This window comes from Triticum urartu, chromosome 1A (assembly GCF_056163025.1).
Source record: "Triticum urartu cultivar PI428250 chromosome 1A, HENAU_Tu73, whole genome shotgun sequence".
Classification (NCBI taxonomy): domain Eukaryota; kingdom Viridiplantae; phylum Streptophyta; class Magnoliopsida; order Poales; family Poaceae; genus Triticum; species Triticum urartu.
In genome coordinates this window covers 512,998,837-513,015,423 of record NC_141873.1, presented here as the reverse complement: position 1 = coordinate 513,015,423, position 16,587 = coordinate 512,998,837, and the positions used below count along the sequence as shown (strand labels likewise).

At 50.1% G+C, this 16,587-nt stretch overlaps 1 protein-coding gene across 1 annotated transcript; it reads left to right on the top strand.

Moving 5' to 3' along the window:
• The first annotated feature begins 719 nt into the window (after nt 1-719).
• LOC147992086 (uncharacterized) lies at nt 720-1,717 on the top strand. Its single transcript, XM_087539666.1, has one exon. It carries the CDS (start codon nt 826-828, stop codon nt 1,678-1,680), a length of 855 nt encoding a protein of 284 aa, XP_087395792.1. The 5' UTR covers nt 720-825; the 3' UTR covers nt 1,681-1,717.
• Nucleotides 1,718-16,587: the final 14,870 nt, after the last annotated feature.

Below are 16,587 nucleotides of genomic sequence, written 5' to 3'. Positions count from 1 at the left end.
TGATCGGTAAAAAAGATTACATGACTCAACACACAATTATGGAAACAAAATTCATGACCAATTATTCATGATACCCGTTTCTATCTCTCCAGGCTCCTACTACAAGCGGAATCAGATGTGGCATACAGACAATCAGCCCTCCTCCTCGTAACTGTGTACGTGTGACCGCTAGACCCTCACCCCCTTGCTCTGCTCCTATAGACGGCACAATGTCGAGATTGCTGAATGTTGGAATAAGCAACGGCGTGTGTGGTCGGACTCGTTGGGCGCGTCGAGTGCGCGCGGGATGGGCGGGACACACTGGTATCGTCGGGCTCGTCGGATTCGTCGGACGTGTCGGTGACGCGTGGGACGGGTGAGATGTGCGGGACGCAGCAGCGTGGTGTGTGTGTATTTAGGTTTAGATCGGACGCCGGTGCGTGCCGCGTCCGTGCTCCAGTTGATGTCGCGTGCATGTGTGCGTGTGTAACGTTGGTGGTGCGTGGGCCAAGGCTAGGCGCGCTGTTGGCGATAGCTGTGGAGAGCTTGGGCGTTCCGTTGCGGGGAGCCAGCGTCGTGCGCGTCAAGTGCGCTGACGGGCGAAGTGGATCGTTCGTGGGAGCAGCATCGTGGAGAGCCTGGTTGTTAGCCTGGGTATAAAAGCCCCTTATCGTTGTAACCGCAAGAGCTGAGCCAACGGGTTGGAACAAAGAAATAGTAAGCCGTACGTGCGGCTGGGTTCTTTGTGTACTTGTGTTTTGCTCCTTCTTCTTCTACCTTCGTCGAGAGAGAGAGCTGCGACAATAATTGGTATCAGAGCTTCGGTTCAGGCGATCACCGGCGACCATGGCGCTCGTCCCACACGGCAGCGGCGCGGGCGGATCGGCAATGATGGCGATGCTGATGCTGACCGCGGACAACTGCATGGTCTGGGCCATCAAGGCGCAGGCGATCCTCGATGTCCACACCGTATGGGAGGCGGTGGCGCCGGGCGACGAGGCGGTGAACGCGCGGAAGGACAAGATGGTGCGCGCGTTGCTCCTCGGGGCATTGCCGGAGGACGTGTTGCTGCAGGTGGCGACGAAGCTCACCGCCAGGGAGGTATGGGACTCCTTGAAGGTGAGGTTCGTCGGCGCCGATCGGGTCCGCGCGGCGAGGCTGGGGACGCTGCGCGGCGAATTCGACCGGATGAAGATGGCGGACGACGAGGAGCTCGACGTGTACGGCGGGAGGCTCGCGGCAATGGCGGCGAGGTGTGCCAATCTCGGGGAGACGCTGGGCGACGCAGCACTTGTCAAGAAGTTGCTGGATACGGTGCCGGATCGCCTCTTCCCCGTCGTCGCCGGCATCGAGGAGTTCCACGACGTGACGACGGTGGCATTCGACGAAGCGCTCGGGCGGCTGCGTGCGTTCGACGAGCGGGTTCGGCGCCGTGGACAAGACAGCGGCGAGCGTGGGGGTGAGCAGCTGCTCATGACGGCGGCGCAGTGGGCAGCGCGGGAGCGTCGACACGGCGGTGCTCGGGACGACGACGACGGGCGTAGCGTGGCGTCAGGGAGCGGCGGCAACAAGCGCAGGCGCTGCTACAAGTGCAGGGAGCACGGGCACTTCCGGCGCGAGTGCCCGCAACTGCGGAAAGGACCGGCGGCAGAGCAGGCTCTCTTGGCCGGCGTCAACGTCGACGACGACGGACTCCTCTAGACCGTGGCTTAGGGGGTGTGTGTTGGAATAAGCCACGGCGTGTGTGATCGGACTTGTCGGGCGCGTCGGGTGCGCGCGGGTGGGCGGGACACACTGGCGTGGTCGGACTCATCGGGTTTGTCGGACGTGTCGGTGACGCGTGGGACGGGCGAGACGTGCCGGACGCAGCAGCGTGGCGTGTGTGTGTTTAGGTTTAGATCGGACGCCGGTGCGTGCCGCGTCCGTGCTCCAGTTGATGTCGCGTGCATGTGTGCGTGTGTAACGTTGGTGGTGCGTGGGCCAAGGCTAGGCGCGCTGTTGGCGATAGCTGTGGAGAGCTTGGGCATTCCGTTGCGGGGAGCCAGCGTCGTGCGCGTCAAGTGCGCTGACGGGCGAAGTGGATCGTTCGTGGGAGCAGCATCATGGAGAGCCTGGTTGTTAGCCTGGGTATAAAAGCCCCTTATCGTTGTAACCGCAAGAGCTGAGCCAACGGGTTGGAACAAAGAAATAGTAAGCCGTACGTGCGGCTGGGTTCTTTGTGTACTTGTGTTTTGCTCCTTCTTCTTCTACCTCCATCCAGAGAGAGAGCTGCGCCAACATGAAACTGCTCTTACTTTCCACGCAAAATAAATAAATGACCCTATGGTTGGTGAAGCATTTGCGTCGTTCACGTGTACATCGGCATCCATATAAATTGGACATAGTCTCGCACTCTCGGCTTCCACTGCTTAGCAAGGCAGAGCTGTAGTGCAGACTTCTTCCTCGCATCTATTAACTGGAGTAGTAGTGTTCAGCCACGATAGTAATAGAGGGAGAAGGGCGTCATGAGGACATTGAGAGACAATCTAACGTCGTTTCTTTTCTTCTTTTGGAATGGGATGCACCCAGAATTTTATTGTCCGCTCATGAAAGAAATAATGTTCTTGATAGGGTTTTGACACAAGCAGAAGCAACGACGATGTAACCCGCAAGCACTGCACAGGAGACTCATGGCCCGTTGAATTGCAGCCCACAGGAGCAGCGGACGTCTTGTCAGTGCTTCTCTGGTGTGATTCCATATCTCCACAGAGCACTGCAGACCTTATTAGTGTTATCTCAAAATCCGAAATATGCGAAATTTCCAAAAATTTGCATATTGTAAATTTCAAATTTCACTTAATTTTAATGAATTTAAATACAATTTAAATTTAGTTTGAAACCAGTTTTAATCTGCCTTGAAATTTCGGTGTTACAAATATTTTGGACCCACCTAAATATGTGAAATCTTGAAATTTCACTGGAATTTGGTTGGAATTTTTAACCTTGGCTAGAATCCCGTGCCCGCAGAAGTTATGGCGAAGGAGAATGAGCCCAAGCCGTCGGCGTGGCGAAGACAGTGGTGAACGCATGGGGGAATACGAGGACCAATCCGCACGGACCCAACAAACGCACACACCCAAGGCCTAATACATAGGAGTTGAGCGTAGCTAACACCACCACCTACCACTACAACAGCTACCAGAGTCCTCAACCGTGAACACACCATCATGAGGAGACAAAGATGCATACTACGAACTATGAGCTCCAAGGTGGAGGCATCAGGAACGTAAGACATTGGAGCATCACCACTGTCCAATCTGAGAATCATAGTTTCCCCTGAAGCAACACGACGGGCAACAAGAGTCGTCACGATGATTTCAAGAAGGGGACGAAAATCACCGCCGCCGATCTGCCCGAAGACATAACAGGTTTCTACCCCGCGCTTATCGCCACTGGCATATGGTACGATCGCTACACCATGCCTGCCTGACGTCCTGGTCTGTCAGCGCCAGCCCCTTCGAGCAGGGATATGAGGAAGCCCCATCGGCGCCGGCGCCGACTGGGCTTTACCCAACCAGGCCCTCTGGCGGGGGCGAGGGAGGCGGAGGAAGAGAAATGTTGCTATGTGGACAGATTAATTACCACAAAACCCAAAAAGAGGTGACATCATCATATCACATCACAGTCTGACATGCGACACTTGCCACTACCGGTCTGAAAAAGAAAGCTTGATGATCTCCTGTGATGCTTACTTTTCGTGTCCGCATTCCCGTCAACAGCTTGACAGAACAACAACCACACCCAAAGGGCATTCTCTCATTTCTACAGTTTCAGAGGGTGTTTGTTTCCAGGGACTTATTGGTCTAGGGACTTAAATAAGTCCTTATAAGTCTCATCTAAACCAAACAGGAGGGACTTATAGAAACTTAAAGTAGGCATTTGAGACTTATGAAATAAGACTCTTAAGGAGGGACTTATAAAGACTTATAGTTGTAATATGGTCTTATAGAGACTTATAAGTCCCAGGAACCAAACAGGTAGGGACTTTTTAAAGACTTGAGACTTATAAGTTGGGACTAAAAAAAAGTCCTAAGACTTATGAACCAAACAGGGCCTCAGTTTCCAAGGTACCGGCCGGCGCGGTCTCTTCTTCCCTTGCCCCAATTTTCAGCTTGCGGGTGCTACAATTGATTTCGGCTCAGAGATAACGTATTGACGATGCATATATACACTCTTACTCACCGAGAAGTTGCTTTTGCAATGTTGGTCGCATTGTCTCACTCATTTAGAAGAGCGAGTACATGTACAATCATATTTATGGTGCAAGTACCATCATCTTCATGGAATAAGAGAGTGGTAGCAGCTTACATATAGTGTGTCCATATGTAACATGCCAATCACTCCAGAATCAATGGTAGAAGATAGCATGCATCGTATACATGCACCAGATGGCATCTTATTCCGCAAAGCGAGATCTTCACATGGAATGAGACACATTGGGAATTATTGTTTATGGTGTACATCTGGTTAACGTAGTGCGAAAGCCCCTTCTTGCTATTTTTCGGGACCTTGCAGTACATATATCTGAAGATTGTTTGTTATGTACATGAAACATGGGGGATCTTTGTGATGACGATCGGGGTAGTCTTCGTTGCGGGCAAGCTAGGGATGTGTTAGTCTATGAGTATACTATGATTGGGAATGTTTTGGCTTCCCTTATAGAACCTTTAGAAACTATATTATCGATTTCATCTCAACGAAATTGGCAACGTGGGCTCCTTAATTCAGAAAAGGGATGTGCTGAACGAGTGGCATTTAGGACATCACACACTACACCGTGGAAACAAATATGGGAAAATGATTTCATGTAATTCTATTTCATTGGCACCCAACAAGTACCATAGATTGTTTATTGTGGTACCCAGAATACCAAGAAATCATCGCATGATTATAAGATCTCGGTGACTTTGAAATGTGTTGCTTTGCTTCCACAGTTAACTGATTGCTTCAAATTGCAGTTGAAACTTAAAATATTTGTTTACTTATATCAATATGTGTCACAAATTTTGTGGGTGCAGTAGCACTCTATTGGTCAATTTAACTTTGCAAATACAAAAGTATGACAAGATGGTTATTTAATTGTTAGCTGCAATTTGGGTTTATTTCTCTAGTGATAGTAACTTCATGAGCTAATGGATGTTAGGGCATTATCGTTCATGCTGGAATTTCGGAGATGATATGTAACTCAAGACGTTGAGGACGGTGTCAGCAGTGTGCGCATTGTGCTAGGCTCTGGTGCCGACATCGCGGGTGATGAAGGAGCCCGAGCAGCAGGCGGTGGTAAGATGGCGATGAGCGCGTGGAGAAAGATGAGTAGCATGCTGCACAGGGAAGATGCAACATGAAGCCACGCCCAGGCGCACAGTAGCAAGTAGTTGCAGAGCTGGAACGCCCTATGCGCCACCACATATGCGCCAGCTGAGTTCATCCCGTCCCTCCCGTCCCTCGCGTCGCCCTCACGAGGGTGACTTGGGGGCGACCAACCCTCCCGTCCGCCTTCTCCCCTTCTCGATTCCTGTCCTCGCCGCCGCTGGAGACGGGCGTCGGGTCCCCTGGGCGGACGCCGATGAGGGTGGCGGCGAGGCCCTCGGACGCGACGCTGCTCGGGCTTGGGCCTAGGGTTTGAGGCAGCGGCCTCTGCTGGTGAGGGCGGCGTCGTCCTGGCGGCGGGCGGCGCTCGCCGGAGTGGAGGGCCGCGTCTACTTGGCCGCGCGGGCGGCGAGTTGGCGGTGGACGCGGGTGCCGCGTGGAGGGATCCCCTGTTGCTCTCCTTCGCCAGATCTGAAGACGGCGCCCCCGTGCTGCTGCTTCCTCCTCGTCAGTCCGGCCGGATCCGGTGGCGGACTGCGCGGATGTGGGGTTGGGAGCTCTGGATCAGCGTAATTTCTTGGCCGGCTGCGGTGGCCACGATGCCGGCGGCGCTCCAGGCACTGTTTCCTTCTTGAAGGTGGCTTTGAGATCCAGCTCCCTCTCCCTCGTCCTCCCCCTGCACCCGGGTGAAAACCCAGAACTTTGGTTGGGCGGCGGCGGTGCCCGGCTCCGTCACCTTCTTGAAGGCGCCGCTTTGGGTCGACGGGAAGGTGGGACAGCTACAGCGCATTCTTGGCGTTCCTGATGGCGGCGGTTCTCTTTAGTGGTGTCGCTTCGCCATGGCGGTCGGCTGGTCCGGCTCTTGTGGTGATTGTGGTGCTCAACTCTTTGTCGTGTCTTCCTGGGGTGCTCCCGTCCCGTTCAGAGAGGTTGGAGGTGGAGTACCTTCATCTTGCAGGAAGCTTCGGTGGAGATGTCAAGTCATGCCTGACTGATAGGTGCTACGCTTTGTCATGCCTGGTTAGCAGGTGCTACGCACGACAGATCTTCCAAAGACTTCAACCTGTGTCGGCTGGTGGTACTTGGCAGTATGGTGCTGAGGTGTATCAGTGGCGACCGCGACGTGCTCAGCTGTTTGCGCGCAGGGAGGAGGTGCCGTTGGGCGCCGTGGTGGCGTCGACGATAGCTGGACCGAGCAAGGTTGATGCATCAGTACAGTTCTGAAGATGGAATGGTAGCAGTTGGTGGCGGTGGCCTCTGAGTGCACGCCGGACCGGTGAGACCCATGCCCGGCAGGCGTCCTGGATGGGACCTCAGGTCTTAGATGTTAGGTTTGGTTGCGATGTCTGTTTGGTATTAGGCTCACACTATCTGCGCCCCTTCATCAATTGGATAGAGTTGCTTAGACGGCGGCTTTAGGTTTACTGTTGTATTAGTTTGTAAAGTACCGTGAGAATAATTAATAAAGTGACCGTATGCATTGTCCAGATGCAGAGGCCGGGGGTCATCCTCTTTTTCTAAAAAAAACATATGCGCCCAGCCATTGTTGTTGTCGACACCACAAGCTGGTTTCTTCTTCTTGATTACTCCCAACTTCCCAAGTAACGGAAGCAAGGAACTGTGAGAGGCAGGAAGATAGTGCTGACTTGAGAGTGTTGGATGAAGGCATGAAGCAGAGAGTGAGCAAGCAAGATTAATATAGCCAAACAATCTACTCTCTTTTTTAGCATATTCGTCGGCTACCTCCATTTGTTGCCATCGCCACCGAGCCGAAGAGCGAAGACGAGTGCCAACCTCGCGCATAATCGCGCAACTCCTAGAATCCCTTCAATTTTGCGATGTAACCGCTACTTTTATACCAAGGGCGCAATGTTGATGATGATTGAAACGGCTCTTACATTGCACATAAAAATAAAGGGACATTGACATTTATGTCTCTAATTTACGCTCATTCTCAGATTTATCCCTAATTTTAAAGCCTGCTCAAATTGCCTCTCTGCCATTATGTGCACTTATAGAAATGCCCTTTTGTGCCGTTACCGTCCGGTCAAAGCTGATCAAAGGGCTTTGACCATCCTGAAAAAAATAGCAAAAAAGAATCTAAAAAATCTAAAAACTTGTGGGATCAAATATACTCAGGTTCGCAAGGTGTATGCAAATTTTCGTGCTGTTTGGACATTCCAGAAGCTCGTGTCAAAGGAAAAACAATAAATATGTAATTCTGTGAACAGTAAAATCAAAAAAATAGCAAGAAAAATAAAAAAATGAAATTTTTTGGCATCAAAGAGGCTCGGGTCTGCAAGCTGCGTCCAAATTTTTATTGTGTTTGGACAATGGAGGGGCTTTTGGAGAAAAAAAACAAAATTTGGCTCAGGAAAAAACTTGGGAAAAAATGACTATTTTGTTTTTTGTTGCTAGAGCTCCTCGCATGTCATTTGATCACAAAAACTTGCATGCACCGAGTGCACCCAAGCCTCTTTGATGACCAAAAAATTCATTTTTTAATTTTCTTACTATTTTATTTCAAATTTACTGTTCACAAGCGTGCAGATTAACTGTTTTTCCTCGCCACGAGCTCCTGGAATGTCCAAATAGCACCAAAATTTGCACAATCCTTGCACACATGAGTATCTTCTATCTCACAAAATTTTAGATTTTTTTTGCTATTTTTTCAGGTCGGCCAAAGCTATTTGACCGGACGGTAACGACGCAGAAGGGCATTTTTGTAAGGGCACCTAACGGCGAAGGGGCAAATTTGAGCAGGCTTTCAAATTAGAGGTATATCTGATTAGGTGGTTCGAGTTAGGGACAGAAATGCAAATGGTCCAAAAATAAATATGGTTGGTGAAGCATTGGAGTCCTAATTATTGGTCACATGTAGATCGGACTTCCATATATATTGGACTTCGCCACGGCTCCAACTCCATAGTAACACTGAGTTGTAGAGCTAATTACTGACTCTATTAACTAGTTTTTAGCCATGATAATAATAGAGGGGGAAGAGTGTGATGAGGATGTTGAGAGACACCTAATTAACTTTTGTTATTTGTCTTAGGGAATGAGATGCATCGAGAATTTAATTGTTGGCTCATAATAGGCACAATTTTCTTGGTGGAACTTTGACGCAAGCAGAAGAACCGACAATGTGACCTTCATGCAGTTCAGCTCCGGGCTGAGATAGAGGAGACTCATCACTCATGGCCTGTTGAACTGGCACTCCCTGAGCAGCTGGCCTCCCCATTCTTCTCTGGCGTGGCGGAATATCTACGGAACAGAGCAAGCAGCCTCACAAAAGTTCTCCATTTTGTACCGAGCATTTTTCCAAGTTCAAGAATCGAGCAGCAATGTAACTGCAACGATTAATTAAGAATCCCTTCAAGAAAAACAATTAATTAGGAAACATACAAGCATATGCCTCATGTCTGATCCCTGTTGACCCATCTCTCCCGGCTCTGATGAAAAGTTCAACCTAAATCAGACGTGGTAGCCAGATGGCAAGCTCATGGTGTACTCATCTCCCGCCTCGTTATCACTGTGATCTCTGAGCCGGAGTAGGAGTGCGAGGGTGAGCAAGGCCCACTCCGGCACAAAGATAGCTGTGCGGCTGAATTTCGCACATCTCGTCATGGGGCGGAATTGTCCCTTTTGGCCAAATAACTTTTGCCCAGTCAAAACTTTGGTCAATTTTTTGTCCAAATTTCATTCAAAATTCAAATTTTAGTTTTGCAATCTCGTCTGACCGAATTTTGGCCATCTTGTTCTAGGGCGGAAAAAAAATCTGAGACCGAAAATCAAAACTAGGCGGCGCCTAGGGCGCCGATGGAGCCTAAGGACGGCCGTGTTGTCCTTATCCCAGACGTTGGACCACAGTTTAGTGAGGAAGTCTACTTGTCCATCTCCGGGACGTTGGATGAGAACTCGGTTAGGAATTCGGCCGTTCAGGCGAACACGAGCAGCACCTTGGCACCCTAGAAGGTGGCGGTGAGGACAGCGCCAACTGTGTGCGTGTTGCTCTGGGCTCCAACGCCGGCGGCAGGGGTGGTGAACGAGCCCAAGCTGTCGGCCACGGCGAAAATGGCGGTGAGTACGGTTAGAGAGACAAGGAGCAGGTTGCATAGGGATGGGAAGAAGGCGGATCGAAACGTTAGAAAGATGTAGTCCGACGCTGCGTCCAGCAACATGTAGTTGCAGAGATGGAATGCCACTTCCCCGCCCGCCAATGTTGTTGTCGAGTGACGATTCCACGCAAAGCTAGTTTCTTCATGATCACTCTGAAGTAGCAAACTGAATTAAGGAACTGTGAGAGGCGAGAAGAGAGTTTTCACTTAAGACTGGGAGTGGTGGATGGAGCGGACAGTGAGCAAGCTAGATGATTCCCCGCGCATTGCTGAGGGATTTGTTTCACCAAAATTTCTACTGTGGACACAAAAAATGTAGATAAAAATAGTGATTTTCCTGTGCACTAACACATTTCCCTTGTGGGGAAAGAACATCTTTGAAAGGATGTGCATGTAAGCATTGTTTTCATTGGATGGTAACAATAGTGTTTATACAAAGAATTTGAAACAGAAGAAGCCTTTCAATGATAACACTTGCTTTCACTGAATAAACTGTCCTAAATCACATTGTCACAAGTAGTAAAAAGTAAAGTCACTGATGCACTAACTGTACCTGTACTGCATAAAAGATAGTATGCTGGAATTCTACCGAAAAAGGATTTCGCCCCGCTTTATAAATAAAGCAAACCGCCAAGAGCACATACAAGGACTAGTTCAAAACACACACACCCAAGTCTCACAATAATAGATCCAGAGGTATTGCTGAGGGCACAGCTCAACAAGCCCAAAACACACACGAAATAAGAGACAAGGCTCAGCCGGGGCCAAGGCCGGAGCCGGAGCCGGAGAGCGACAGACGACTAATCAGGCCCAGGAGGAGGCGGCGGAGGGGGCGGCGACAGGCGAACGGCCATCGAGCGGAGGTCGGCGATGAAGGCGGAGATGGCGTCCCGGTCCCGAGGGCGGCTAAGCGGCCGTCAGAGCTGCAAGTAACCAGACAGTTTGAAGAGGGCGTTAGTAGCACGTTGAAGAGGGGAGCGCTGAATCACAAGTTTATTGCGAATCGTCCAGAGCGTCCACGCGAGGGCCCCACTCTCAAGCCACCTAATGTGGCGAGAGGGCAGCGGGGAGGCATGTAGTTCGGCGAAGAGGTCGGGGAAGTTGGAGTGGCACCAATCCCCACCAACCGCCTCTCTAAAGCAGCTCCAAACGAACTGAGCAGACACGCAGGAGAAGAAAATGTGGTTCGAGTCTTCGGGGGTATCACAAAGGGGGCAGAGGCCAGAGCCCGGGCCATTGCGCTTGCGAACCTCAACTCCCGACGGAAGCCGACCGCGGATCCATTGCCACATGAAGATCCGAATTTTAAGGGGCAGGCGAATGGACCAAACTGTGGGGCGGCGGGGTGGAGGAGGGAGCGATGGTCGCGTAGAGGGACTTGGTGGAGAATTGAACCGAAGGCTCAAGGCGCCACCGAACCTCATCCGGGCCAGCATCTACAATCGGTTCATGGAGAGCAATACAATCAAGAAGCTCATGCCAGGCGGCCACTTCCGTAGGCCCAAATGGCCTCCGGAACGCGAGGTGCCCTAAGTCAATAAGGGCCTGTTAAACTGAGATTGTAGGGACGACTGCGATGGAGAAGAGGTCGGGAAAGCGGGCCGCGAATGGGGCGTCATCCGTCCATCGGTCAAATCAGAACAAGGTCGCTGCTCCCGATCCAACCGAGATGGAAGCCCCAATGCGGAGGACGGGGAGCAGTTGGATGACCGACTGCCAGAACTGGGACCCACCCGATCGTTGGCAGAAGGCCAGAGGTTGGCCACGCAAGTATTTATTCCGGATGATGTCTAGCCACAGACCGCCATGCCCTTGAGAGATGCGCCAGAGCCAGCGTGAAAGGAGGACAATGATCATGCGCTTCGAGCACATGATGCCAAGGCCTCCCTGCTCCCGGGGCTTGCAGATGTCGGGCCAACTAACCATATGATACTTCTGCTTGTTATTGTCCCCAGCCCAATAGAAGCGAGATGGAAGCCCCAATGCGGAGGACGGGGCGCAGTTGGATGACTGGCTACTGGAATTCTAATAGGAAGGTCTGTTTCAAATTGCCAAAGGACAAAATAATTCAGTTGGGACCTGATTATGTGTAAGATGAGAACGTAAAGATTCACAGCCAGTAAGACAACCCACCCTCACACTCCACCTGAACCCAAAGTTTTTACAGAAATGCAAACCCATCAATACATGTTTGAAACAAAAACACAATCAGATTTGCCTTGCTTCATTTGACCAGAAAAAAAACCAACACCACCGGCGCACACACACACGCAACATGAGATACTCTGAACACTTAACACACATGTGCGTACCAGCGAGAGTAGGCAAACAACTCACCGTGGCTAGTTTGTAGTCCTCCAAGGACTCGCAGTAATCGTCATATAGCTGCTGCGAGTATATCGTGCTGCGTGACAAAAAATGCAAATAGGGGTGGGCGGAAACCCTAGATCAATTAATCACCAGACAAATAGGGGTGGGCGGAAACCCTAGATCAATTAATCACCAGATCAGGTCAAATCGGGCCAAGCCTAGGCATGGTAGGAGGGGGACGGGGAGGGAGGCAACTTACGTGCAGAGCATCATGTAGCCCTCAGAGTTGAACTGCTGCTCCGGCTTGCCCTCAAGGATGTTGATGAGCTTGTTGATGGCCTTCTGCATGAAGCTCCACCATCCTCTCTCTAGATCGATCGTCTTTGCGATCCTGCACTTGCCCTGCCATCGCCGCCATAGCCGCCAGTCCTCCCCGACTGCTGTCGCAAACCCTGGAGAAGGCTGGGTTCCGTACTTCTGTTGTGTCTGTCGCTGCGTGGAGTTTGTGTCGTTTGGGAAGAGATATTTGAGTGATTGGAGAGGGAGCGGCCAGCTTATGAGGTGGGATTCCGTCGCGAAGACGTTTCGACGGGAGGAAGGTTCACTTGCGCTTCTGCTTCCGCGGGTAGAGAAGTACTAGGAGCCAACATGAGGGGCGACGTGCACTGCATAGGCCGAGATGATCCACTCTTGGTTGATCTGAGCCATACGTGGTGAATCAAACGGCCAAAAGAATTTATGACGACGTGGACACATGAGAAGACTGTAAAATCAGGTAGTGGGGGCTCCCATTTAGATATAGTAGATGCCGTTGGGTGGTGAGGGGTTGATTTATAATTAACGGCTACCGATTGCCGAAGACAGAGAGAGACAGTTGCGGTTGGGACTATCTAATTATCACAAAACTGCGAACCAACTTATGGTTGAATGATTATAGGAGGACAGTGGTATCTCCTGCTCACCTGAGTTCAAGTCCTAGACTTGACATCCGTGTTCGTATTTTTTTGAATTTATTTCAGGCCTTCCGACGATGTGGTTCAGAGGGAGGAGACGTTCGTGTCGACTACGAAGGCATTTGTGGCGAATTCGATAATCTCAAGATGATGTGGCAGATCAATCTCTCAAAGATGTTCATAGATATAAGGTGTGTGTGCGTGCATTCATATGGATAAGCATATGTGCGTTTGTACGAGCGTTTGTTCAATTTTTTTATCACAAACCCTAAAAAGAGGTGACATCATGGTATCACATCTGTATCAACTAGCAACACTTGCCACTCCTCGTCCCAGACAGAAATTCTCGTGATCTCCTTTATATGGTGCTGACTTTTCCTGCCTGCATATTCTAGGTAGCAGCTAGAGAAACCAACGACCATATTGACCGGTTTTTATGGTACTGTCTTAGTTTCTGCTTCCCTTGCCCTAGATTTTAGCTGCACAGTACTACATTTGAGATGGGCTCGGAAGTGACATATAGACCATACATACACGCACTCTCACTCATTGAAAAGAGCGAGTGCCAACCTCACACGTAATCATGCGACTGCTAGAACCCCTTTTCTGGCACAGTCTCGATTACTGTTACAATGGATCTTATTTTCTGGCACAGTCTCGATTACTGTTACAATGGATCTTACTTTACACAGAAAATAAATAACTAGCCCTATGGTTGGTGAAGCATTGGAGCCCTAGTTATTGTTGGCATGTACACCTGGCATCCACATCTACCGGACTTGGTCTCGGCCTCTAGTATTTCATAGTAGGACAGAGTTGCAGTACTCTACCAAATACAGAAGCATTGTAGGAGCTTTGCAGTATTTGACACTAACTAGGCCAGATATTTCATACTCTGTTAACAAAGTTTGTCAGTTCTTACATGCTCCTACCAGCGTACACTTTACAGCAGTGAAAAGCATACTTAGATACCTCCAAGCAACACGCAGTCATGGACTTAGACTTGGGAAGTCAGACTCCATGCTTGTAAGTGCGTTTTCAAATGCAGACTGGGCAGGATGTCGTGATGATAGAAGATCAACATGAGGGTTTGCATTCTTTCTGGGTGGTAACTTGATCTCATGGAGTGCTCGCAAGCAAGCCACTGTGTTTAGGTCCAGCACAGAAGCAGAATATAAAGCCCTAGCAAATGCAACTACTGAAGTTATCTGGGTACAAAATATGCTTACTGAACTGGGTATTCGGCATCCGCAGGCAGCATCACTTTGGTGTGATAATCTTGGTGCTACATATTTATCTGCTAATCCTATTTTTCATGCCAGGACCAAGCATATCGAGATAGATTACCACTTTGTTCGAGAAAGGGTGGCTGACCAATTGTTGAATATCAGGTTTATACCTACCGATGATCAGGTTGCAGATGGATTTACTAAACCTCTCTCTTTGAGGCCGTTGCAAGCTTTCCGACGCGATCTCAACTTGTATAGTGTGATTGAGGGGGAGTGTTAAACGATGTTTATCTGTAGCGTGTGCGTGTGTTTGTAATCAGTTAGGCCAAGGAGACCTGGTCCCGTATTTGTTAGTTAGCTAGCTTGGAGATCAAGTCCGTGGCCTAACAACCCTGTAATCTTGCCGGCCTTTGAGCCTTATATCAACACGCATGCGGCCCTGCATTGTGCATACGCTTAACCTAGCTTTTCTACAGCTATGACCCTAAAAATAGTTGGCAGGCTACAAGGCTCTGACCAGAAGTTCATCCAGATCAGACGTGATAGCCAGACAACCAACTGTTACCGTACTCGCCACCGTCCGCCGGCTCCTTGCCGTCGTCCTCGCCTAGCCAGAGCGTGAGAACGAGCAATGTCGGTGCCCAGTTGAGCACGAAGATGGCATACGATCCTAAGGATGTGGCCACCCTGACATAGGATAACAATTCCATGAGAAGTCGGCCGTGCGGTTGAAAGAGAGCGATGCCACGGCGCCAAAGATGGCGGTGAGAACAGTGACGACTGTGTGTGTGTTTTGAGCTCGTCCCACACGGGCGACAGTTGTGCTGAAGGAGCACGTACGAGCCTGGGCAGTCGGCCGTGGCAAAGACGGTGGTGAGCCTATGGAGGAAGACAAGGATCAGGCTGCACGTGGCAGGAACGAGCCAGAGCGAGTGATGATAATTATTACCGACACCACAAAGGTTCCTCTTAGTCACTCACACTCACGCAAATTAAGAAATGAGCTGTAAGAGGCAAGAAGAGGGTGGTGACTTTTTTTGAATGTTCACCGGGGAGGGGGGGGGTTCCCCACCTGAATATATTGATCAGCGGGGCTAAAACCCCAGGAAGGTTACAGATGGTTAAGTTACAGAACGAGGAGGGGGCAGGAAAGACCATAAGAACACACACTAGAGGGAGAGGGCATGCAGCCAGGATTCAACATGCGTCCTACGATTCTCAAGGAGCCGTCCACGCCATAGAGCCGCGTCCTCTCGGCAGCACCCAAGCACACGAGCAAGAGACGCATGTTGTCGCTGAAAGACCACAACGTTCCGGTGTTTCCAGATTTACCAGCAGCACAGTAAGGCAAACTCCACTGCTGACTCGGCCACCGCAGCCACCGTGGTTACAAAGCCAGACAGTCTGCACACCGTGACGCTGCTGGCGTCGACAACCATCTTGTTCCAGAAATCGCCCGCGAACGGGAAGGAGAAGAGCATATGGTCCATGGTTTCCAGGGTTGCCGAGCACAGCGGACAGCTAGCCTCCTCCGCGGTGACAATGCACTTGTGAAGCAAGACATCTCTGGTGTGGATACGTCTCTAAACCAGCAGCCAGCAGAAACACTGCACACGCGAGGGGGCCCGCGCCCCCAGATCATGTCCGCAAAGCTAGCCTGCGTTCTCCGAACCGCAGGAGTTTGTAAGCAGAGATGGAGGACAGGGCGCCCCAGGGCGCGACTAAGGATGGTGACTTTGACAGTGTGTGATGAAGCCAGATTAATAAATTAATTGTCACAAAACCCAAAAGGAGGTAACATCATCATATCTGAACTCCAAAAGGTGTACTCTCCTTATGAGCTCTTTGTGGCCTTGGTGCTTAATTTCGTATCTTTAGGACCTTATAAGTAAGAAAGTCTGTAGCTACTTTTTATATGGAAAAGGCGAAAGCGTGACTGCGAGAAATACTCTTGGTACCCAAGCAAGATAAATAAGTGATACAGTGGTTGACGAAGCATTAAAGTCTTCTTATTATTCACATGTACATCTGGCATCCATATATTACTTGGCCTCGGCTACTACATCATAGTATGAAGAAGCTATAGTTCAAACTTTCTCAGATCCATATCCATTATGTCGGTTATGTGTCTTGGGGAATGAGATGCATCAAGAATTTCAGTGTTAGCTCAATATGCAAATAATGTTCTTTCTTGGCACGGGGAGAAGCCAGGACGACAAAACTTGCAGGCAATACAACGGAGGGAAGAGCAGGGTCGCTGATCTGGTCTGATGATTGGGCCACGGAGGAGCACCGAAGCCTCGATTGTTCCTCCATGCACCTCCGTTCTGGCTCAAGCAAAAATTGTTTAGCGAGCGAGCAACCTTGGAAAGGGGCCTTGGTTGTGGTCTGGATCATTTAGGAAAAGGCCACCAACACTAGGGTCTTCTGCTGTTAATGTGACTAGCAAAGTGCCATGATGGACGATGACTACCAGATAGGAAACAGGGCCATGGCGCAGTGTGAGTTTTCAAAACTGTACACTACACAATCTTAACATCACTGAATAAAAAAGTAATTACTCGCAAAAAAAGTGAATAAAATGTTATCCCGTTTACAGGCTGACTAAATGAAACTAGTAAAGAACGGAAGTACAATAGATACCGAATG

Excerpts from the sequence above, each read along its gene's own strand:
- LOC147992086 (XM_087539666.1), top strand. The coding sequence starts at position 826 with ATGGCGCTCGTCCCACACGGCAGCGGCGCGGGCGGATCGGCAATGATG.